General features: G+C 44.3%; 1 protein-coding gene across 1 annotated transcript in view; it reads left to right on the forward strand.

Annotated features, from left to right (window-relative positions):
- Nucleotides 1-26492, forward strand: part of DNAH3 (dynein axonemal heavy chain 3) — a gene marked incomplete at both ends in the record, with an annotated part of 162012 nt that overhangs the window by 115108 nt on the left and 20412 nt on the right. Inside the window, 7 exons of the mRNA XM_080911468.1 lie at nt 2247-2913; nt 4011-4176; nt 4645-4861; nt 7778-7960; nt 14355-14553; nt 17736-19877; nt 24846-25071. Coding sequence (XP_080767594.1) covers nt 2247-2913; nt 4011-4176; nt 4645-4861; nt 7778-7960; nt 14355-14553; nt 17736-19877; nt 24846-25071 — 3800 coding nt within the window. The remainder of the gene's footprint in view (nt 1-2246; nt 2914-4010; nt 4177-4644; nt 4862-7777; nt 7961-14354; nt 14554-17735; nt 19878-24845; nt 25072-26492) is intronic.

The raw sequence follows: 26492 nt of genomic DNA on the forward strand, positions 1-26492 counted from the left end.
CTCTAGGCGGGGCAGAGAGCAGGGACATCACTCACACCACTGTTTAGTACAGGACCAACCACGGGGAAGTACTGCCAGCGTCCACTGTCTTCTGTGGGACCTTAACAGATGGCCATCGATATTTAGCAACTTAGGGGATAAAAGATCGACCAGCTCTTCCTCCTCTTCTTGCTCCCCCTCCTCCTTTTGTTGTTGTTGTTAGCTTGTTCTCTTGTGTGTTTGCTTTTCTAAAACAGTCTTGCCAGGTGGGAACATGTGGCTCTCTGAGCTCTGAGTCTTTGGTGTGCACCACTACACCTGGCTCCCACTTTTTTTTTCTTCTGTTTCTAAATTTTTTCTTTTCTTTCGTAAAACAAGTTACTTCCTCACCAGGACCCAGTGATTTTAATGACAGTCATAGGGAGCACTCCACAAACCTGCATGCCATCCTTGTGCAGGGGCCATGCCAATCTTCTCTGCACAGTTACAGTCCTGGTATACATGTGGCAGAAGCGAGCACTCTTTGTAATTAGTCTGCTTTGTTTTCTTTTTAAATTATTATTAAATGTCTTTATTTATTCATTTTACAACCAAATATCAGCCTTTCTTCTCATCCCTTCACATGAGTCCTCCCCCCATCCCTTCAGCAAAGGAAGTCTCTGGGTGTCAACCTTCTCACACCCCTGATCCCATTCTCCACCTCTCATCCTCTTCCCCCTACCCCCACGCCACACACTAAATTGCTGCAGGACTAGGCACATCTTCTCCCACCGAGTCCAGACAATGTTGTCCTTTTAGAGATGGGGGATCCACAGGCAAACAGGTAGGCAACAGGCTCAGAGACAGCCCCTGCTCCAGTTAGTTGGGGAACACTCAAGCTGAGACTCCTAGCAGTGGGGAATATGGATCCAGAAATGGCCACTTCCTATAACAAGGCAGGACTCCCAGTGACAGCAACCCACCCACAAAACCTTTGACCTAAAATGCATCATGTCTGTAAGATGTGTAAGGACAAAGATAGATCAGTGTCTGAGGGAATGGCCAACTAATGACTGCCCCAAATTGAGACCCATCCCATGGGCAAGAACCAATCTCAGCACTATTAATGATACTCCCTTATGCTCAGAGACAGGAACCAAGCATAACTGGCCTCTGAGAGGCTCCACCCAACAGTCAGCCAATGGAAAGAGTTGCAGAGACTCACACCTAAACAGGTGGAGCTTAGGGAGTCTTACAGAAGAGTTGGAGGAAAGGTTGAGGGGCCTAAAGAGGACAGGAACTCTACAAAAAATGAACAGAGTCAACTAACCTGGACCCTTAGGAGCTCCCAGAGACCGGATCACTAATCAAAAAGCAAGCATGAGCTCGACCTAGGCTCCTGCACATAGGTAGCAGATGAACAGCTTGATCTTCCTTTTGCTCTTGTTTCTTTGTTTTTGTTTGTTTGTTTGTTTGTTTGTTACAAAGTTTCACCAGGCTGGCCTTGGCCTCACAGAGTTCTGCTTTTACTACTTTTTGTTGCTATTGTTGATGTTATTGTTATGTGCATATGATGCTGAACTTGGTGGCATACTCCTTTAATCCCAGGAGCATCTCTATGAGTTCCCAGACAGCTTAATCTACATAGTTACTTCCAGGCCAGCCATGGCTCACCAGCAAGACCCTGCCTTAAAATAAACAAACAAAAAACCATAGTCAGGGATGAGGAGTTGTTGGCTCACTGGTTAAAAGCACTTGCTACTCTTCCAAAATTTGGCTCCTAAGTGCCCACACCAGGTAACTCACAGCCTTCAGCTCCAAGGAACCCAACACCCTCTCTGGCCTCTGAGAGTACCACACATGTATGGCACATACATTCAAATAAAAATATGTTTATATGTATATTTATTCATGTCTGGGTATATGCATGTGAGTCTGGTGCCCTCAGAGGTGAGAGGAGGGCATTGGCTCCCCTATGACTGAAGTCACAGGCCATGGTGAACTGTCTGATGTGGATGCTGGGACCCGAACTGGGGTCCTCTATAGAGCTGCATATGTTCTTAACCACCCTGCCAGCTCTCTAGCCCCACTCACACCTGCTTCCCTGTTCATTCATCAAACCATCGCATCCATCCACATACTCTACTTAAATGTTTTCTGTTGATGAGCCACAGATTAGAAGATGTGCTCAGAAAAAACAGTCAGGTCACCTTTTCCCTATGTCCCTAGACCAATAGCCAGCCTGGGCCACAGGCACAGGGCCCAACGGACATTTATTCTTCCCACAGGTGCTCATCCACCTGTCACCCACGGGCAAGATAACTGATGATAACATCCGCAGCCTCTTCTTCGGGGATTTTTTGAAGCCAGAAAGTGACCGAAAAATCTATGATGAAATCATTGACCTGAGAGCACTCACGGCAGTGATGGAGTACTATCTGGATGAGTTCAACAGCATCAGCAAGGCCCCCATGTCTTTGGTCATGTTCAAGTTTGCCATTGAGCACATCTCCAGGATCTGCAGAGTCCTGAAGCAGAACAAAGGTCACTTGCTCCTGGTGGGCATTGGGGGCAGTGGGCGGCAGAGCGCCACCAAACTGTCCACGTTCATGAACGCCTATGAGTTATACCAGATTGAAATCACAAAGAATTACACCAGCAGCGATTGGAGAGAGGACCTGAAAAAGATAATGTTGCAGTCAGGAGTGGCCACCAAGAGCACCGTGTTCCTCTTCTCGGATAACCAGATCAAGGACGAGTCCTTTGTGGAAGACATCAACATGCTTCTGAACACAGGTGATGTGCCCAATATATTCCCAGCTGATGAGAAGGCTGACCTTGTGGAAAAGATGCAGACAGCGGCCAGGACAGAGGGAAAGAAGATGGAAGTCACTCCCCTGTCTATGTACACCTTCTTTATTGAGAGAGTGAGAAAGAACCTTCACATTGTTCTTGGTGAGAAGCAGTTAAATTCTGTCTGTTCTTGGTCCTCTGGAGTCCTTAGGGTCTTCTCGGTATCTCAAAGCCAGTTTCCTTTACTGACCCTAAAACTGATCTAAGCAAGGCACCAACCAACAGTCACAATCTGGACCTTCTCTGACAATTGTCCTCAATCTTCGTCCAAGCAGACCGTGTTGAGCCTGTTCTCACCTCTTCAGTTCTCTGTCTTCTTCGAGAAAGATCACAGCTTAGCATATTATCTGGCACAGAACACCAGTGTTCGTTGTGCGTGAAAGAGATGCACAAAGCCAGGGGATCGTACTCACCTTTGTCTGTCTACGCTGCCTTCGTGCTCAGCCACTGTTGCCTCTATCTCACTCCTGCACCTTTCCTACCTCTATTGTTAATTCTAGACTTTTTATATCCATTAATCCAAAGTGTGAGTGGGTGGGTGTTCTTTATTGCAGACAAGATTGACAATGGTGTGTGTGTGTGTGTGTGTGTGTGTGTGTGTGTGTGTGTGTGTGTGTGTGTACACATGCAAATTAAAACATTTCCATTAGGATGGGAATCAAAGGACAAAGCTTTCTTGCCCGTGTCTTATTACCAAACCACCCCTACATGCTCTGCCCTCATGTCAAACCAGACTTTTCTCATGAGCCTCCAGCTGCACTGACCTCCACACTCCCACCCATATGCATCATGCTTCTTCCAAACTCAATAAACAATGACTGGAATTTGAGGTGCAGAGGCAAGAGTCTGTGACTGAACAGAGATGGGGTCAGAGACAAGCCACGGGCAACTTCTGTGTGCTTCTAAATATGGCTGCCTTGTGTTAAAGCATCAATAGAAGGAATGGAGCCAAGGGCTCTGTCCCCACGAAGGGACCCAAAGGCACGATAGTGCATAAAGGAGATTAGTAAAACAGACTGTCACAGTGCACTGGGATCCCATCATAAAAATGCCCCACGATTCCTGTGTCCAAGGCTCACATCATGATTATTTACAACTGCATCCCCACTCCCCAACCAAAGGTCTTGCCTGCCCCTTGGCAGCCTTTACCTTTTCCAAGCTTTTGTGGACAGAAGCTAACAGAGCCTGTTTTTTATTAGCCATGAGCCCCATTGGGGACGCCTTCAGAACCCGCCTGAGAATGTTTCCTTCACTTATCAACTGCTGCACAATTGACTGGTTCCAGTCCTGGCCAACTGATGCCTTAGAGCTGGTGGCCAACAAATTCCTGGAGGACGTGGAGCTTGACGACAACATCCGGGCAGAGTAAGCTTTCTCTTCATTTCAGCACCCCAGTGTTCCAAGCTGAAACCCCAGCCCCCTCTGTTGCTCGGAGGGTAAAGGCCCCTGACAACCTGAGTTCAATCCCCAGGACCTACATGGTGGAAGGAACAAAGCCACTCCTGCAAGTTGTCCTCTGACCCCCACATGCATGCTGTGATAAGCACAGGCCTGCAAATGTACACATGGGAAATAAATAAAATGCAATTTAAAAAAGTCCTCTGCGTTCCGGAAGCATCTCCAAACTGCCACAAATTGATAAGTCTTGCAGAAGCGCTGGCAATTCATAAAAGAGGCAGAGGTCACCCCTCTCTCTTTGGCTCTGTTCACCCAATAGGTTCTACTGGGCCAGTCCCTGTATGCACCTCTGGTGTCTGGTGTCCTGGTCTAGCACTGCTTGACCTCCTCTATAGGAAGCTGAGTCCCAACCAACTGCTCTGATTTCTTTGGCAGGGTTGTCTCCATGTGCAAGTACTTTCAGGAGAGCGTGAAGAAGCTGTCGGTTGATTACTACAACACACTTCTCAGACACAACTATGTGACCCCCACCTCCTACCTTGAATTGATCCTAACCTTCAAAACACTCCTGAACAGCAAGAGGCAAGAGGTGGACACGATGAGGAACCGCTACCTGGCCGGCTTGCAGAAACTGGAATTTGCATCTTCACAAGTAAGCACTTCCACAGAACAGAGACAAGGGGCCAGGCTACACTGTCGAGACACAGAACGTAAGAGGGCATCAGATGAAGACAGGATCTGACCTCGCTTAATTCATTTTCGTCTCAGCTTCAGGTGATCCTGTCTTTATTTAAGACTGTACTCTCTTGTTCACTGGTGAGGGTTTTAGTTTTGGCATTAACTGGGTCTCTCAAAATATTGCATAAGCTGAGCATGGGGCTCACATACCTTTATTCCTAGCACTCAGGAGGCAGACGTGAATCTGAAGCAGAGGTGAGTCCATGGCCAGCTTGGTCTACAAAGTGAGTTCCAGACCATCCAGGGCTAGCTACCTTGTATCAAGAAAACAAACCAAACAAACACAGTGAAGTAGCATTTGTCCTGACTCCCTTACAGTTAGAATGTCAACTGCAGAGTCTTTGCGAGGCCTTGGGCAGAAGACCATTTTGTCTTGTCCGACTTGTCATTACGACACTGTGGCTCCACTGCTCTGGTCCTAGGTTTGCTGGGTCTAATGTTGAGAGCCCCAGTTCCTCCAGACAAGAGAAAACTATGTTGTTGGAGGGACAGAAAAGGGATCGATACCAGAGGATAGCATGCTTTGAGCCTTGTATGTTGCATGCCTGGTGCTATGTGCCAGAAAACATTGCTACCATCTCCTGTTATGAAAAAACCACAACACAGAGAGGCCAGATGACATGCCCCTGTCATCCAGCCTGATGATTAATCACACCTGAACGACAACTCAAAGAAGCTTGACCCCAAGGTGGATTCCTGATCAGACTAGCCCACCACGGTCTGGTTTCCAACATAGGCTCCTGGGAATAGAAGTACATGGTGTAAACTTCTAATTCATTGAGGCGGGGGACGCTAATGATCTTGGTTTTCTAAGAAATTACAATCCCCTAGAAAGTGTTGAGCTCCCCATCACTGAAGGTACTCAGACAGACCCAAAGGATGAATGGTTTCCAAGGGCATTGGCTGTGTAGGATGGTTGACCTGGAAGCCTAGAAACACAAATCTGTGCTTCGTACAGTTCTAGGGCTCAGGAAGGCAAGCTCAAGGTGATAGTAGATCCACTGGCTTGTGGGGGCTCTCCTCCCAATGAGAAAGAAACATTATGAGTTACTTTTTAAATAAGATTTATTCATTTATTTTACATATACAAATGCTCTATCTGCATGTATACCCACATGCCAGAAGAGAACATCAGATCCCATTACAGATGGTTGTGAACCACCATGTGGTTGCTGGGAATTGAACTCAGGACCTCTGGAAGAGCAGTCAGTACTCTTAACTGGTGTGCCATTGCTACAGTTATGTTTTAATTTTTAATGTGTTGTGTGTGTGTATGTGCACATGTGTGTGTTGGCACTCACATGACACAGCATGCATGTGGAGGTCAGATGGCAAATTACTGGAGTTAGGTTTACTTCTTACCCTTAAATTTTTTTTTTATTGTTACATGTATGTGAGAGCAGAAAGAGGGTGTGTGTGTTGCAGCCTGTGTGTGGAACCCAGAGGACAGCTTGCAGGAGTCACGTCGCTCCTTGTACCATGCTGATTCCAGGTTTAGGCTGTCAGAATTGATGGCAAGGAATTTTATCCAATATTAGGCATCCTGCCAGCCCCCTCCTTCTGCCCTCACACAGATTCTGGGGAGTCTAACTCAAGTTGTCAAGTTGAATAGCCAGCACCTTTACCTGCTGAGCCATCTTTCCAGCCCAGACAATAACCTTGATGGGTTTTTACATCTTAGAAAGGAGAGATCCCTTGTTTCTTCCCTTTACTAAGGATATTTATCCCATCTTGAGGTTCCAACTCTCACGACCTCATCTAACCCTAATGACTTCCAAAGGTCCTATTGCCAAATACCATTATCACTGAACTAAGTGTCAACATATACATTGGGAGACAAACATTCTGTCTGCAGCACAGAAAAAGTAGCCTTGTGAGTTCCTTCTTGCTTAGCCTGATGGGATCCACCTGTAACCTCGAGACTCTTGGAGACTGGGGCTGGAGAATAAAGAGATTAAGAATCTGAAATCGGGAATCAATCTCTCTCTCTTTCTCTCTCTCTCTCTCTCTCTCTCTCTCTCTCTCTCTCTTTCTCTCTCTCTCTGTGTGTGTGTGTGTGTGTGTGTGTGTGTGCATGTGGTGTGTGGGTATGTGTGTATGTGTTGCATCAAATTAAAAGTAGCTTAAGAACCCAGGGGCTATTAAAATGGACGATGGGTAAAACACTTGCCACAAAAATGTAAGGACAAAAGTTCAGAATCCCAGAGCTCAAATAAATACCAGGTGAACAAAGCAGCCCACTTATAATCCCTGCAGGTTGGGGCAGAGTCAGAGGCTCTCTGCACCATGCTGGCTCACCAGATTAGTCAGACAGCTCCACTTTTATGAAACCTCCTCTCAACATATCTACCAAAAAGGACACCTAACATCAACCTCTAGCCTCCAAATATGTGTGTGTGTGTACTTTTAATGGTTTTATGACTTGATCTCCCCCCCCCCCCCCCGTGTGTGTGTGTGTGTGTGTGTGTGTGTGTGTGTGTACGTGAGCTTTTGTGTTTTTAATGGTTTTATGACTTGATCTCTCTCTCCCTGTACCAAACAGTAGCACAGAAACCGAATGAGGGAAGAAGTCAACTCTTTAACATTTTTGCTTGCCATTGTGTGCCTGTGCTTTGTACCACTCTTGAAACTGCAACACTCAGTGTGGACTCAGTAACTAAGTGTTGAAAGATTGGGGACATAAATACCGGCCAACAAATCTATGTCCAGTGACATCCTTCCTATCAGCATGTGCCCTGCATTACAGAACCATGTCTGATTTGATAGACTTTTCACTTTTAGCATTGGCACTGCTGATCCTGTGTCTCTCCTGTCCCCTCTTTCTTGCTAGGTGGCTGTCATGCAAGTTGAGCTGACCGCCCTTCAACCTCAGCTCATCCAGACCTCCGAGGAAACGGCGAAGATGATGGTGAAAATCGAACAGGAGACAAAAGAAGCTGATGCCAAGAAACTTCTGGTGCAGGCAGATGAGAAGGAGGCTAACGCTGCTGCTGCCATCGCTCAGGGGATCAAGGTATGAGCAGCACAGAGGTGCAGAGGGAGCTAACACTGCTACATGTATGTGATTGTGCCCACCTTGCACATGAGACAACGGAGACTCAGAAAGGGCGAGTGAGTTTTCCAGATTCACCAGTTAGGAGTTAGTGAAGAAGGTTCTTGGGCCGTCTGGTCTCTATCCAGCTCTGAGTCAAAACTGGGACTCAGCATGATCTCAGCTGTTAACTTTCCCCTCATTCACTGTGCCCTGGCTGCAATGACTTTCTGCTTATTCCTTCCCCAGGGCCTTTGCACTGGCTGTTCCCTTTGCCTGTCGGTATCCCCATGTCACCTTCTTCACCTCTGTCACATTTTTGTCCAGCTGTGCCTAGCGTGTGTGTGTAGGTATGGAACAAACATCTTTTGGATGGCAGAATATTGAACCTAGAGGGCAGCATTTGTAGGTGCTTCTGGTTATGTCCTGAGAAGGGATCACCACACATTCAGATAGCAGAAAACAGCCTCGTTAGCATTGACATGACAATGACATAGGTCTCAGAGCACTCTCAGTACTCAATTCCCTTTGAGAATCACGGGCACTTAATGAATGACAGGTGTCAGTATTTGAGAGTTGCTAGCACTGGGGTCAGGGTGAAAAGGCCTCAGAGAGTTGTGCAGATCATTGACAGGACTATATGCCAAGGCTCAGGACACCCAGACTAAGGCATGTGTCCATGTGCCTTAAGGAGTTAGGGAATTCCTTAGGGAATTCCTTCAGCCATTTTCAAGCATGAGTTTGAGCAAGAGGCAGCCTGTGTCTGGCATCTGTCCTAAATAGGTCATGAGTCATTTTCTTGAAAAGTACAGGGCTTCCAATTGGCATCTCTCCAGTGAATCCTGAGACCTGACCTCTGCTTGATGTTTTTCAGAGGGTCTGATCCCTCCCTGTTCTCAGAATTCACAATGAACACCACGTACTGGATTGTGAAAGTTGGTTCACTTGCGGTCTTAGTGGCTCAGAAAGAAGACATAATAGAAACCATAAAATATAGCCACTTCCAGGTGGCCAGGAACCAGACTTGAGTGGGCTATGTGTCCTTCCATGGTAAAATGAATTACACTTTGCACTCCTCACATTTAAGAAATTGTTATTAAACACCTACTATGTGCTGGTTCATTTTTAGTCAGGGAAAATAGGAATGAATGAGATAAATACAATCCTTTTCCTCATGGAGAGCACATTCCCTAGCACTCATTCTCTTGAATGCTAACAGCCCTGCAATACACTACGATACATAGCATGCAAAACCATTCATTCCCACTTGACATATAAGGAAATCATGACACAAGATTTCTCCAAAGTTGCATGACCACCAAGGGGCATGATTCAGACCTAGAGCTCTTTGACCCACAGACCGTGGCATTTGACCATGAATCCAGAAGTTGCAGACCGGCAGCTGGGAACCACATGTGCCCTGGGATGCATGGATTGTATGGACTCATTTGAGGCAGGGTCTTGCTGTGTATCCCAGACTGACCTTGAGCTCATGATCCTCCGGCCTCAACCTCCTGACTAGGATTGTAAGTGTTCGTGTGTCACAACCACACTCAGGGATGCTTTATTCTAAGTCGGAAATAGTTAACCTTTAGAATGCAAGTCATTTCAAGTAAAAATTCTGAAAGCTTTTGCTTTTCCTTAGGGGGAAAAATAAGACTCTAGCGACATTGGTTCTGCTTTCTTGGGTTGTGCCCATCCACCAGAGTAAGAAGCTGCCAACCTTTCGAATTCTGGCTTCCCAAGCCCCATCCATTTCAGTTCCTGCTCTCCCCCCACCCCCAGTGTCCTGGCCCCTGGATGTGTGCGCCTTTACAGTTCCTTCAGGATTCTGTTCTATAACCAGGCAGCCAGAGGGCACTGCCAGCTCTGCTCCTTCCTAGCCTCGGCTTCTGCATCAACAGAGTGAGGTTACTGAGGAAATAAACAAAACAAAACAAAACAAACCCCATGTGGATTGGAGAGATTTCTCAGTGTCTATGAGTTGCTCTGGTACAAGACCCACAAAATGGCTTGCAAGCATCTATAACTTTAATTCCAGAGGGGTCCAACACCCTTTGCTGGCTTCCCCAGGCACTAGGCATATATGTGGTAGACATATATACATACAGGAAAACACTCATACAGATAAATGAGTAAATATGTAAATAATTAAAGAGTACATGAGTCTGTGCAGGTGTCTGAGGCCCCCATCAGTTGTCCTCTGAAACGACTGTTCTTCACCTTCTACTCAGTGTGTTAGCCTACCTAACATCTGGAAGGGAACTTCCCAGCCAGGATTCTGCTCGGGGATGTCAGGGAAAACAGCAAACCTGCTAGGTCAGGAGCAGGGTGAGCGATGCCATGGGGTTTATGAGGCTCTCACAGGGACTTCTCTCACCACACCCTGGGCAATAAACCACCACCTTGGGTTTCAGTGGGAAGGGCGAGGTCCAAAGTGGTGCCGTCTGAGCCCAGATCCTGCAAGTCCTGAAAGTGAGTCAGGTGAAAGAAACCACCCAGGGAGGAGAAGAAACCCAGTCTTGCTCTACAGTTTCCCTGAGGCTTTTCTTGGACAGAGTGTCTCCCTGAAGTTTTCAGGGCTGTGGTCTTTCTCCACATGAGGACTGCTACACTTCTCCATTCTTGTACCACCTCTAAAAATGGGAGCACGTAGAACTCTGGACCTAACACGCATACCCCACCGAGCAAGAAGGACTCGTGTAGAGATTTGGAGACTGGAAGAGATGGAGATAGCTCCCGACACTCAGTTCATGAGTACAGCCATTTTTTGCTGGCAGGTTCTTGGCACTCATGGTGTCTGCCATCCTGGCACTGTGCGGCAAAGACAGGCCAGCCATGACTGCTTCATGGACCCATCAAAGAAGTGACAACAAAAACTTAGTCAGTTCTTCTTAGACTACTAAATCGCGTCCTCCCCCTTAGTGACGATAACCTCCCAAAATTACTGCAGCATAGATTTCAAAATAAACTTGCTCAGTATCTGATAGCCTGTGTGTCCCCTGGATTGATGACACTCAAGGGCCATTTCTAATTATAAGGATTTTAATCATACAATTATGGGTCATAACAACACATAAATTTTTTTTTGAAAAATTTAATTTAGATACCTTTTAACTTTAGCTCTAATTTGAAACTTCCTCTTGGTCTCTGTTCACACATTGTGTTATATGACACAATTACACCATGATTGTGATTTTCACAGTACTTTGTTTTATTTTAACATCTTACTATGAATATTTTTCTAAGATATCTCTTAGAGAGTGTGTTTGGGAATATGTGTGATATATGTACTTGTAATTGTATGTGTATATTTTTTGTGTTTGTGTAGTTTATGTACTTGTTTTGTGGCTATGCTCACATTTGTATGTGTGGTATGTATGTATAGGATATGGCTTGTTATTGTGTGTGTGTGCACAGCTGCATATGTGTAATGGGGTGTGTTTATATGGTGTATGTACTTGTTTTGTAGATATGTGCACAGTTGTTATTGTGTATGATGTGTATTATGGTGTATGTACTTGTTACTATGGGTTTGTGCACATCTTTGTATGGGTGTTGTAGAAGTCAAAGGTTGACAGCAAATATCTTTCCTCATTCAGTCTACACGTTTATTTTTTGAGATAAGACTTTCTCACTGAACCTGGAGGCCTCTGATTCCACTAGGTCTGTTGGCAATAAGCCTTTACCCCACTGTGGCTTTTTGTGAGGGTGCCAGGGCACACACTTAGTCCTCACACATTTGCAGAAGGCACTTTAGCAAGTGCACTGTCATCCCAACCCCACATAGAGACGGCTCAATGACCATGGAGAGGAGCCTATTCCCTCCTGCTCATTGATTTTGTTGTTTCTATAATGTCAAATAGCATTCCTTGACAAAGCCACTGACAGAGTCACCCGTGGAGTTAAGAATGCAGACCCCACCTAGACTGAGTGACTCAGAATCTCTGGGTGGAGATGCTCTCGGTGATGCTTGGTGACTGATACACAGCCACTACTGAGAATCTCCATTACAGAGGAGAGGCCCTTTAGAGCCACCCGACAAACTAGCTTGCCCCAAAACTGAGCTGCAAGCCAAGCTTTGTTCTTTAGGAAGAGGATCGGGGTGCCAGGCTCTGTGGAGGGTGAAATGTGGAGAGATTGCTAGCTGTGGGAAGTAAAAACAACTTTTGTTTTGTTTGCTTATCCACAATAAACTCATGTGTTACAAAGACTTCAGCACATAATACAAGCATTCAGGAGGCAGAGGCAAGAAATTCATGAGTTCAAGACCAGCCTGAACTACACAGCACATTTAAGGACGTTTTGGTATGCATAGAACGACCAGGCCACAAACAAGCAGTTAACATTCTCCTGCGAAGTTCCACTTCAGTCATAACTGTATGGTCACCGAAGATTCCGTGAACTAATAGATAATTCACTAAACGAGACTCCAGTAACCAGCTCTGTGACTCATCCACTGTGTGACTTTGACTAACTCATTTTCATGTCTTCAGAATTTTTTTTTTCTATATTTGAGTTACTAACTATCCCAAAAGAGCCCTCTCAGTTGTAAAATCCTATTGTGGCAATCTCTCTCTCCCTACCCTCCCCCCTTTCCTTCCTTCCTTCCTTTCTCTTTTTCTTTCCTTTTAAATTTGAAATATAATGCACATAACTTTAATGCTCTCCCCTAAAAGTTGTACAATTCATTATGGTTTTGTACATTCCCAGAGTCATGCAAACATTAATACTATGAACCTCTAGAACATTTTCATTACCCTCCAAAGAAAATCTATTCCTTTTAGCAGCCACTCCTCCTCTCGTCAAATGCAGGTAACTACTCACCTGCCTCTGTAGATTTGCCCACTCTGAATACTTCGCAGAAATGGAGCTATGTAATAGATGGCTTCTTTCACTTAACATGGTGTTTATTTGGTTTATTCGTCTTATAGCAAACATGGGTGCTTTGTTTTATTTAATAGATGCATGATGCTACTATGATTAGATTAACAAATAGAGACTGGTGATGCAGGTAAATGTGCTTGTTGAGCCTGACGACCTGATTTCAATCCCTGAGATCCACATGGAGAGGATTGATTCCTGCAAGTTGTCCTCCAGCATCCATATGATCTCTGTGGTAGGCACACACACAAATAAACAAGTAAGTAAAATAAACAAAATTACCAAACATTAAAAAGTCAGGTAGGTGTTATTGGATAGGGAAAATTTAGCAGACAGTGACTAAAGAACACACCGTCCCATTTTGCTAACCTCAATTCTATCTCTAACTTTGACACAGCTCTAGTTGCCATCTCTATTCTCTATGCTTAGCTTGTCTAACAGCCTACACTGTCCCCAGGCTGGACTCTGTCCCTGACTCCACCATAGCCTGCCTGGGGATCTGCAACACATTCTGGACCCTCATTCTGACCTGCCTGACCTGCTATCTGCCTACCTCATTTCTTCCCGTTCTTTACCCTAAGCCGGATTGTCTCTCAACCCATCCTGATCTCTGAACCCATAGTGGATGGTAAGCCGCCTCCTATCTCTGGGGGATTTGTTCCAAACTACTAATAATTTTTTTTCAGAGAGAAATTATAGGTTTAAAATAAAAGTGACAAAATAACCAAAGTGTCAGGGGTGTAGCTCAGTGCTAGAGTGCTCATCTGAACTCAGTCCCTAGCACTATCAAAAATAAAAACTAAACAACAGAATCAGCAAGCATTCTAGATGTTTTCTATATGAATACCAAGGAAGGAGTCTTAAAACAAACAAAAAACAGTAACAACAAGAATTCAGACTTAGGAGGCTGAGGTCAAGCCAGGTGCAGTAACATTGCCAGCACCCTCTGGCAATCTGGAACATTCTGGGCAGATGGACTATTAGGAGACCTCCTTCAAACAAGGTGGAAAATGAGGACTGACCCCAGAGGTTGTTCAGTGTCCTCCACATGCATTCACTGGTAAGTGTGAAACGTGACTATGCAAAACACACACACACACACACACACACACAAAATTTTCTGTTTTTAAAAATTAGATCATAGGTCCATTAGGAAGAATTAATCCTAGTACTGTAGAGCGTAGAAAGGTGCCCATGATCTACAACAATGTTTATACATTTCACAATGCCACATAAAAACATATTTGAAAAGATTTGAAGTAAGTACTTACTGCCCCAATTTGAGCAATACCTTGTTTTTTTAAAGGTTACAAAGATAGATTCTCAAATGTCCAGGACATCCAGATTGCAGCCATGAGGGGCCAGGCTGGTCTTCAAGAACAGAGAGCTCAGGGGGAGGCCCTTGAAAGGCATCTGGTCACAGAGAACCTTTCTGCCTTCTCCTGTACTCCAGGCACTGATCACTCGTTCATTTTGTTCCTGTTCTCCACAGAATGAATGTGAGGGAGACCTGGCTGAGGCCATGCCAGCACTTGAGGCTGCCCTCGCTGCACTCGACACCCTGAACCCATCTGACATCACGCTGGTGAAATCCATGCAGAACCCGCCGGGCCCTGTCAAGCTGGTTATGGAGAGCATTTGTGTCATGAAGGGGCTGAAGCCAGAGAGGAAGCCGGACCCCAGTGGCTCCGGTAACCGCCCCAAATCCAAGCCACCATGTTCCAGGGTCCTTGTGTTTTAGAGGAATTTGGAAGTATCAGCATGTACATATGCATTCAAAGATTTTAGTGACTGTGTGTGTGTGTGTGTGTGTGTGTGTGTACATATATGTGTGAAAGTGAATGTGCACACGTGTGTGTAGGCTAGAGGTTGACACTGACTGTCTTCAATCCATTCTCCACCTTATTTTTTGAGAAAGGATCTCACCCAAACTAGATATTACCAATTCAGCTAGACTGGCAGGCCAGCATGCTCCAGGAATTCCCCTGTTTCCTCAGCTCCGAGTGGGACTACAACTCTGCACTGCCATTCCTGGCTTTCTCCATAGGTGCTGGGATCCAGACTCGGGTCCCCCTGTGTATGTGGCAAGTGTTTTACTAAGAGAGCCAGCTCCTCAGCCCCTTGCAAAAGTTTTTTGACCAGCCTGTAGTCACTCTGTCAGCTGAGAAAATGCTGGTATCTGTGTGGGGATAAACTTTATCAGGGCCTTAGATTACAGACCAAAAATGAAGGAGGTGCAAATGTGTATGTAATCACAAGAGAAAGGGAGAAATTGAGAGAACATGAAACAGAATACACATGGTAAGGAGGCGGGGAAGAGAGAGACATTGTCACTCATACGGTATACATACATATATATGTGCGCACGCTCTCACACACACACACACACATACACACACACACACACACATACACACACACACTACTGAATCAACAAACATGTGACCACAAGGGAAAGAACTGAGAAAGAATGAGGGCAGAGACAGGAAAGCTGAGCATGGGAGGGAAAGAGAAAGAGGGGAAGAAGTGGGAGATGCAGAAAGATAGGAGGTGTCCTGGGAAGGGAAAGCCTAAACAACAGAAAAAAAAGAAGCAGAAATGCTGAGGGTGAGAGAGAAATGGAGATAAAGAAGCAGAGCCATCCATTGGGCCACAAAGACACAGAAAGGGAGTGAGGGGGAAGGAGGGAGACAGAAGCACACGCACACACGCACACACATACACGCACATGCATACACAGTGGTTGGAGTGGTGAGGAAACAGTAATTGGAAATGGAAAACTAGAGACAGGAACAAAAGGATGCAGAGATTAAGAAATAGACAAGAATAGCAAAAGGAAGTAGAAAAAAATTGAGAGGCAGACATGAGGAACAGCCAGGTTCACAACTATGAGCCCAGCACCTCACTGCAGAGGACTGGGAATCTGAGGTCAGCTATGTAATGAGAATTCCTCAAAAGAGAACAGAGATTCTGATATAGAACTTTCTATTACAAGTAGTGCCTTCAAAGTACATGTGAAATTTCAAAATCACCTGCCTTTTGAGACGTCCTGTGCTGGAGGAACTCTGCTAGCCTGCATTCCTTCTGGAATGCTAGAAACCTTTAACCCCTCCTCTGACAGCTTCTGGGCCCTGTTTCCTTTTGTTTAGCATTCCTTCTTGTCTGGCTGGCTCCTTCCTTTGAACAGTTACTCAAAGAAGACATAGATGATAAGAAACAGAAAAGCAGGCCTGGATTTGTGTGTGTCCTTGTATGCTTGCATGCAGCATACAAATGCACCCAGTCTTGTGTGCACTTGTGGAGGCCAGGGGCCCACTTAAGCTATTGTCTACAATTGTTCTCTGTGTTACTTGTTTGAGATCAGGCCACTCACTGAACCTGGAGCTTGACTAGGCTGCACTGGCTGGTCACTGAACTCCCAGGATCTTCTAGTAACCATAGGCTTATCATTGAGACTTCTAGAACCTGCTGCCAAGCCCAGATTTTACATGAGTACAGAGATCCAAACTTAGGTCTTCGTTTATTCAGCAAGCACTTTATCCAGCGGACAGCCTCCCCAGGATCAGAGTTGGCATTGGAGAAGCCTATAGAGCTGCTGCCGGGGTACAGAATCACATGGAGACCTTAAGGAATGCTGAAACCAATGTCCCACATCTAAAGACATTTATTTTATTAGTCTTGGGTGCAACCTGAAGCCATGTGTTTTGTTTGTTCGTTTGTTTGAAGTTCTTTGGGTGCTTTTAAGGTATATAGGCAGAGTTGAAACCCACTAAGATAGAACATGTCCAGGTTATGAATGCAGTTCCTACTGTGGGTCTCCAGTTATCAGCTGAGAACCTGCCATTAAACTATGTATATTATTCGTCAAGTCCTTGAAACCTAGTGAGCATAATGGAATGGAACAAAGGAGCGCTTGAGTTAGCTTTGAGTACATTGAATTTAAATGAAGCAGATAATCTTCCAGAACGCCAACCAAGTCCTCCATAGAAAATTCTGGGCTCGTTGATGTGCTTGTACTAAGGGATGGGAACATTATACTCCATATTATATCTCAAGTGTGGTTCTTGTCAGGAGCTCCAGATTGGCATGTGCCATAAGCTAAAGAAGCTCTCATTTTTTTCCTGACATGGCAGCCAGAGAGCACAGTTGCAGGGTAGGGTTGAAAATCACTTGACTGGTTGCTGACTGAAAGAGCATTGAGAAGAGGGCCTGACTCTGTTTCTGGGAAGACTATACGTGCCCCCCCCCCCACTGTCTTGATATAAACCAGCAAGCTGCTTCTTCAAGACCACTGCCTTCTCACTTACTCATAATCTCCATTACAGAATTGGCTACCTTTTTTCCAACATGCCTCCCAGATTTGTAAATAAACAACATGCCCATGGGTATGGCTTCTGTGGTTCTCTCCAGTGATAAAGGAATCAGAGGTGGAATTCCTTCAGTTCATATAACAGCACCCAGTAAGCTGAGGCAGAAAGATCACGAACAAATTTAAGGCTAGCCTGGGTTTACTTATTAAGACTCTGTCTCAAGATAGATAGATGATAGATGGATTGATAGACAGATAGATGATAGACAGACAGTCAGTCAGTCAGTTAGTGGTTGGAAGTCTGGTCTGGACCCAACTAGTTGCTACTTCTAGTGTAGGCAAAGGGCTCATGGCAAAAAAAACTTGAGATCATGGAAGAACTGAAGGAAAGTTCTCCAAGATCCAAGTCCAGGAAATAGAGTACAGATGAGGAAGATAAATTTTCCTGAATCTCCTTGGCTAGAAGCTTAGACTGAACCCCTTTCCCCAATATCTAAGTAGCATGTAGAATAGTACATCTCAATCAAAATGTCTCAAAACATCTGTGTTTCCTACGCTGGACAGGTAAAATGATAGAAGATTACTGGGGAGTGTCAAGAAAGATCCTTGGGGATCTAAAGTTCTTGGAAAGTCTAAAGACATACGACAAAGACAACATCCCTTCAGTGATCATGAAGCGGATCCGGGAAAGGTTTATTGATCACCCTGATTTCCAGCCAGCTGTCATTAAAAATGTATCATCTGCCTGTGAGGGCCTGTGCAAGTGGGTTAGGGCCATGGAAGTGTATGACCGAGTGGCCAAGGTGGTGGCTCCCAAACGGGAGCGACTGAGGGAGGCTGAGGGGAAGCTGGATATACAGATGCAGAAGCTGAACCAGAAACGGGCAGAGCTGAAGCTGGTGGAAGACCGACTCCAAGCTCTGAATGATGAGTTTGAACTGATGAACAATAAGAAAAATATGCTGGCGGAAAATATAGAAATCTGCTCCCAGAAGCTCATCAGGGCAGAAAAACTGATTAGTGGTCTTGGTGGAGAGAAGGACAGATGGACAGAAGCTGCCCGGCAGCTGGGGATCCGCTATGATAACCTGACGGGAGACATTTTGCTGTCTTCTGGGACTGTGGCTTATCTGGGTGCCTTCACGGTGGATTATCGGGCCCAATGCCAAAATGAATGGTTGGTTTCCTGTAAGGACAAGGTCATCCCAGGCTCAGTTGACTTCAGCCTCAGCAACACCTTAGGGGATCCCATAAAAATCCGTGCCTGGCAGATAGCAGGGCTTCCTGTTGACTCCTTCTCTGTTGACAATGGCATCATTGTGTCCAATTCCAGACGCTGGCCCTTAATGATTGACCCTCAGGGACAGGCCAATAAGTGGGTGAAGAATATGGAAAAAACAAATAAACTATCTGTCATCAAGTTCTCTGACACCAATTACGTGAGGACTCTGGAAAATGCCCTGCAGTTTGGCACCCCTGTTTTGTTGGAAAATGTTGGAGAAGAGCTAGATGCCTTTATCGAACCCATCTTGCTCAAGGCAACCTTCAAACAGCAAGGAGTGGAATACATGAGACTGGGTGAAAATATTATAGAATACTCAAGGGAATTTAAGTTCTATATCACCACTCGTCTGAGGAATCCACATTATCTCCCTGAAGTCGCCGTGAAAGTTTGTCTCCTCAACTTCATGATCACACCCTTGGGTCTCCAAGATCAACTTCTTGGTATTGTGGCTGCCAAGGAGAAGCCAGAGCTTGAAGAGAAAAAGAACAAGTTGATTTTAGAAAGTGCCAAGAATAAGAAACAGCTAAAGGAAATTGAAGATAAGATTCTAGAGGTCCTATCCCTGTCCGAGGGCAACATCCTCGAAGATGAGACGGCCATCAAAGTTTTGTCCTCTTCGAAAATTCTGTCTGAGGAAATCTCTGAGAAGCAAGAAATAGCCTCTGTGACAGAAACACAAATCGATCAGACCCGGATGGGCTACAAGCCCGTGGCTATCCATTCAGCTGCCATCTTTTTCTGTATCTCTGACCTAGCCCACATTGAACCTATGTACCAGTATTCTCTGACTTGGTTCATCAACCTCTATGTGCAGTCTCTAGCAAATAGCAGCAAGAGCGATGAGCTGGATCTAAGGATTGAGTACATCATCGAACATTTCACTCTAAGCATCTACAACAATGTGTGCCGTTCACTGTTTGAGAAGGACAAGCTACTTTTCTCCCTCCTCCTGACCATTGGCCTCTTGAAGGAAAAAAAGGCAATTGATGAGGAAATGTGGTACTTCCTTCTAACTGGAGGTGTAGCCCTGGACAATCCTTTCCCCAACCCAGCTCCAGAATGGTTATCAGAGAAGTCATGGGGTGAGGTTGTTCGAGCTTCCTCCTTACCAAAACTAAAAGGTCTGATGGACCATTTGGCAAAGAATGTCAAAGAATGGAAGGAAATCTATGACTCAGCCTGGCCACATGAAGAGTTACTACCTTCACCTTGGATGTACCTTCAAACACTGGAAAAGATGGCAATTCTTCGATGTTTGCGGCCCGACAAGATGGTCCCAGCCATTCAAGACTTCATTAGTGAAACCATGGGAAAGGTATTCATTGAAGCTCCAACCTTTGATCTCCAGGGATCCTACAACGATTCCAGTTGTTGTGCACCACTGATTTTCATACTGTCTCCGGGCGCAGATCCAATGGCAGGTAAGGGCAGAAATTGTATGAGAAATTCTGAGTGCTTAGAATATAGTGGTTGCTAGCAGAAGTCTCAAAGCTAGCTGGCCTTCTGTTGAAAAACAATTAACTATAGAAGTTCACACTTGTTTCCCCCCTTTCTCCCTATTCACCCACCCTTTTTTGTTGTTGCGGTTCTAATATTTAACCCAGGTTGGCCTTGAACTAACAATCCTCCTGCCTCCGGCTCTCAAGTACTGGCCTTTCAGACTTATGCCACAAGATCTGGCTCAAGGGAAGTATTGGACCAGATAAGGCAAGTGAAAACTTCATTTTAGGGAAATAGCCACTCCTCAGCACCACCTGGGACCACAGTATCTGGGACCCAGAACTACAAGATCATCAGAATATTTTTTAAAAACCCAAAGATAGAAAAGTTAACCATTTTTAACTGTTGATAACTCTTTTAAACTTTCCTTATAATGCAGTAAGGGTGGGTTGTGGAAATAGCTGTACAAGGGATGTGAGAGGTAAGTAGGTGTTTTCTGTGGTAGCTGGGGAGTTTGGCATGTGCCTTTGACAAGGAAAAACTTAGCATACCCAATCCTGGAAGAAATACAGAGAGAACTGCAGTGAATTGGAACAAGATTTCTATGTGACCAAATATTCATGTTTCTTAAATCCAGTTTTAAAAATGACAATGGGCCTGTCTTGTCAGTCCAGTCTTTGTTAAAATATTCACAGTGAAGGTGCAAGATTCACAGCTGGAAAAGACAATTGTTAACTACTACCACCACCAGCACCACCAGCACCACTACAAGCATCACAAACAGCACCTTCTAGCATTTTAAGGCTAGCCAGTAGGGATGAAGCTTCCAGGTAATTATTAACTTGTTTTGTTCATGCTCCATGACTCAAGTATGTGGTGATCTGAGCAATAGGGTCTTGTCAAATTCTGGAAAGAAATCAATAGCATTGACAGCCTGTAATGCTTAGGGGAGTCTGTGGAACCTCACTGGACAACAACTCCAGAAAAGGTAACCCACTGCTAGTACTAGGCTTTTTATTTGTTAGCCTGTGGTGTCTAGTAGGCTAACATATAGATCCATTATAAGATGACTTCCTTTTAACTCAAAAGTCCTTTTGTGTTGTTTTTTAAAAAGCAAACTAGTCAAGCCAAGAAAAGTAAAGCAGAAAAATAGAGAGCAAGGTCTAAAGAAGGTCTGATGGTGGCAATGGTACTTATAGAGTCTGGTGGGTGATTTCTGCAGGCAGAGGACAGGCTGTTACAACCTGCTACCTGGCTATTTTCCCTTCCCTGATTAAAACTTGGTGGTGGGGCTAAAGAGTCGGTTCAACCATTAAGAGAACTTACTGTTCTTGTAGAAGATACATGGTTTTAGTTCCCAGCTCACAATCATTTGTACTCTAATTCCAGGGGATCTGATGTCTTTTGAGTTCTTTAGATATCAGGCACACATGTGGTACAGATACATATATGCTGGCAAAACACTCATATACATTTTAAAGAGGACTACTAAAGGGTCAGGCATGATCATACAAGCTATCTGTGGGCCAGATGTAATTATACAAGCTAGCTGTAGGCCAGTTATGATCATACATGGTCATAGGAGCCAGCTCTTGGAACCTCTACCTCTTCCCTTTAGGTTTCCTATCCTCTCATTGAATGACTCTCAATCTTGGTTGCCCCTGAGTTACATGGAGAGCTTTAAGAAAAGTCTTGGTGTGCCCTAGACTAATTATATTAAAATATTTAGGGTGAAATCTAAGCATCCCTGTTTTATAAAGCTTTTTGGGTAATTCTGTTGTGGGAACCTCTGATTTAATGGCATCAGCAGACTTTAAAAACCATTTCTGACATTTGTTATTGCATTAGGGCCTGCAACATGGTGATATTTTAGTTCTTTCTGTTGTGGTAAAAATAAAATGAATCTGCCGCTGCCAGTTCATGCAGTCTCACTCGTCAGAGTTCTCACTCTGTGGGAGCTGCTCCAGTGTGGAGCCATGCACCCAGTCTCTTTCTCTACCACAAGGCCTGCAAACCACCGTCTCCCAGCTGTCTCCCTATCAGCTGGGGAACTTGGCTCACATTCTCCACAGCCCAGTAAAGTCATGACTCAACAATCAATAATTTATCAAACAGATTTATGTTAAATTCTCAATCCACAATTCATCCACACAATAAGTCTACAGCTAGTTGACAAAGATATAAGCTGCCTACCTAGATAGAATAAATTGACCTATAGAAATCCATCCCTAGGGGGCTAGAGAGATGACTCAGTGGTTAAGAATACTGACTGCTCTTCCAGAGGTCCTCAGTTCAAATCCCAATGACCACATGCTGGCTCACAACCATCTGTAATAAGATCCAATGCCCTCTTCTGTGTGTCTGAAGACAGTTATAGTATACTTATATATAATAAATACATCTTTTAAAAAAATCCATCCCTAGAACATATACATATCTACCTACGGCTACTCAGAGTCACTCAGACGGAGATGGGTCATCTCCATCTTCTGTATTGATTCCCCCTTTTCTTCTTTTCTCCTGTCTTACCAAAACTTTGTCCCCACCCCACTCTCTACCATTCAATTATGTATCTCCTTGACCTAACTAATGCCAGCCTTCACTTGCATATAGACATCAACCTATACTTTCCTTCCTCCACATTCACTAGCTGAACCTCTTCTATAAAGAATTTTCCTGTCAACTCTTTTGTTTACTCTGAATATAATTCATACAAGGCAAGCAAAACAGATGCTTTATTCTTGTTTTGTTTTGGGTTTTTTGTTTTGTTTTGTTTTTATTGTTTTGTTTTGAATGTTTTGTTTTGTTCCAAGACAGGGTTTCTCTGTGTAACCCTGGCTATTCTGGAACTCATTTCAGGTCAGCGTGGCCTTGAACTCAAGAGATTCACCTGCCTCTGCCTCCAAGTGCTAGGATTAAAGGTGTGTGCTGCCACCACCACCAGACCAGATGCTCCATTCTTCCTCTTCTTTACTAAAAGTCTGAATATTGCCCTAGCAATCTCCAGAGCAGACTAGGAAGAATTTCTGGGGATTAAAGGTGTGTGCCGCCATGCCCAACTTAATAGTTCTATTTGTTTTGTCCCAAATTTGTTCATTATTTAAAGTAGAATTCCGAGTAGAAATTAAAGTAGAATTTCATTGCGGTTTATATTCCATCGTTACTTGTTTTTCACATGTATTTCTTCCATGGTAATTTCATTACACAATTAGTTTGCTAAAACTACATAGCAGAAGTACAACAGACTTGTTGAGTTAACAACAAAATTTATCCTCTCACAATTGCTGAGGCTCCAAGTCTGAGACCAAGGTGTTTGAGGTGATTTCTTCTGAGGCCCCTCACTTTGGATCATTTTCTTTAAAAGCAATGCAATTTATTTAAGACTTAGGGTATTTGTTTGTTTTGCTTTAAAATTTATATGTGTGAATGTTTTACCTACATGTGTGGTTGTGTACCACATGTGTGCAGTGCCTGTGTCTGAGAAGACTAAAAGAGGACATTGGATCCCCTGGGATGTGTGGTGTTGGAAATTGAATCTGAGTCCTCTAGAAGAGCAGCCAGTGCTCTGAACTGCTGAACCACTCCACCCAGGCCTCTGCTTGTTTAAGAGAAGGTCCTACTAACCCAGGCTTCCTGGGAAGTCACAATGTAGCCCAGACTAGAAATATCAAATTTGTGATAGTTCTGCCTCTGCCTCCAGACTGTCGGGACTTGGAGATGTGTAACAGCCATTCTTAGTTCTCTTTGGCTTATTGATGGCAAACTTCTGTTTTCTCATGGTCTTCCCTCTGTGTATCCATGCCTCTGACACCCCCACCCCAACCCCCACTTCTTAGAAAGGCATCAGTCACCTATACGGAATTAGGATCTATCTTAAAGACATTATCTTAACCTAGTTGCCTCTATAAAGACTAACCTGCAGTCACAGTTATGAGAGAAACTTCAACGAGCTGAGAGCATCATTTGACCACTTCAGAGGCTATACCTAATCATTGGAGTATTAACTCTGATTATTCTGTTGACTATCCCTTATCATGTTAAATGATAGACGACTTTGTGAGGCTTATACTTTTATAGTGATTTCTCTATGACTAAATGTATGTTACTTTGTGGAAACCTCATATAAGTTAATTTTTATGAGTGGCCCCCAAACAAGATAGCTTTGTATATGTGGATACTGATGCTCCCGGGGATTTAATTTAATGTGAAATTTCTCAGCTAGGAACTCCCCAACTAGAGACCACTGTGAATTCATGTCCCTCATCATCCCTCATGTGGAATGAACTTCTTGTTTTGATTTCTCTCTGGAGATATAGTCAGTTTTTCTACCACAGCCTCAATTCAGTAGCAAGCTCCCATGAGTGAGGAGTGAGTTGTTCTGGCCATTTTAGTCTGAAATCACAGTCCACTGAGGATCTTAACTTTACACATAAGTCTTAGTTCCAGCTTTCTGCTCCTTAAGAGGGCAAAGCTAGAGCCCTCAGGCACCGTGGGGCATATTTGTAATCTCAGCACTTGGGAGAAGGATCACAGGCTTGAGTTAGTCTGGATTACAAATCAAGAAACACTGAATAACAATGATGTTGATAACAATGAAGGCAATGATGACAATAATGTTGATGACGATGGTGATGGTGACGGTGATGATGATGGTGATGATGACCATTATAATATATAATAATAATAATAATAATAATAATAATAATAATAGTTTGCATGTTTAGAGAAATGCCAAACAAGAGTTAGCTGTTGATCCATTTGCCAGGGCCCCTAGATATCTAAAACTTCACCAAAAGAAATACTAATTTAGCAGTTAACAGAGGCTGATAAATTTATTTCTAAATCCAAAATGTCAGTGTGTCTCTCTTTTTACATCATGAATATTAATCTGGTCTTAGCTGGCTGTTCTTTCAAAAAAAAAAAAAAACAACTTTTCTTCCTGGTCTCAGGTTTGCTGAAGTTTGCTGATGATATTGGCATGGGAGGTACCAAAACACAGACCATCTCCCTTGGTCAAGGCCAAGGTCCTTTTGCTACCAAAATGATCTACAAAGCTATCCATGAAGGGACCTGGGTAGTCCTACAGAACTGCCACCTGGCTACAAGCTGGATGCCGGCACTAGAGAAGATCTGTGAGGAGGTGATTGTCCCAGAGAATACCAATTCGGAGTTCAGGTGAGATGCCGCTCCATCTGGGCAAGACCCTGGGACCAGCTCAAGGTCTAGACAGAGTGCTGGTGGCTGACAGTACAGTGAGGGAAGGGGCAGCCCTGCTCTTGAGAAACCACGAGCTAACAGAGGCAGCTCACGGGAGAACCATGTTGACGCATGTGCTCTTTGCTTTTCTGTTGCTGTGATAAACAGTAACATAACCAAAAGCAACACGGGCAAGAACGTTATTTCACTTTACACTTCCAGGTAACAGTCTGTAACTGACCGTTTCTACCTTTGTAGGTTCTTGGTTTTCTCATCCTTAATCCTACCAGTTTGATCCACATCACTAGGGAAAGAAGGATGGAGGGAGGAGAGGGGAGCAGGTGTGTGGGGGGGAGGGGAGAGATCCTTGAAACTAATTTCTTTCTTTTTTTTTATTTCTTTGAGCACAACTACTAACAAACCACAACCCCCTTGAACAACCAACAACCTATCAGGGCCCTAGCATTTATATACCATCTGAAAAAGTCCCAGAATTCCAAAAGTCACACAATCACAGAAACTGTGTTCAGCTAGCAAAACCGTGCTTCGGCTAAAGCATTAGGCACATCAGAGTCAGTGGCTGAGATTCACCCCCATATCCCACACCTGGGATTAAAACAAAACATTAGTTCTTATAAAGAAGCCAAAATTCTAGAATTCTCATAACAGCCAACCGTGGCAAGGAGTCAGGGCAGGAACTCTGGGAAGGAACCTAAAGGCAAGAGCTAAAGCAGAGACTGTGGAAGAATACTCTTACTGGCTTGTTCTCTCTGGCTCACGCTTTCCTATATTAATTACCTAGGCTTCTCTAGGTGTAGCCCACTCATTGATCATCAATCAAGACAGATTCTTATGGATGTAGCCATAAGCCAATACGATCGAGGCAGTTATTCAGCTGAGGTTTACTATTGCCACATCTCTAGGCTGTGTCAAATTTTCTGTTAAAACTTATCATACCTGAACAAGAACCCATAGGCCACAGAAAGGGAATAATAGGTCTTAAGGACTGATAATGGCCTGAGGTTTTGTAACATGAATAGGAGTTTTCAAAGATGGACATTTCAGTCAGTAGGCACAGCTGTTTTGAAAGAGAAGGATAGAAGGTAACCCATGACTCTGAGGAATATGCTGGAGAACGTTGTTAGAGAAGGTGATATCTTGAAGGCAGATTAACTGTCAGAAAGGCTCTGGGGTTTCATTTGTTTGTTTTAGCAGGAAATATGGTTGTTGTTGAAGGACTGCACAGTTGCCGGTGTTCCTTTGTTTTGGTACAGAAGCCTGAACAGATCAAAACAGGGCGTGATTTCAGATGTTAAAAAAAAAATGCTTTTGTTCAGGGATGTTCATCATTACAAGAGGTTAAGGTCACCCTGGGGCTGTGCCAGGACAGGGAATGGTCC

The sequence above is a fragment of the Micromys minutus genome (assembly GCF_963924665.1).
Source record: "Micromys minutus genome assembly, chromosome: 2".
Lineage (NCBI taxonomy): Eukaryota > Metazoa > Chordata > Mammalia > Rodentia > Muridae > Micromys > Micromys minutus.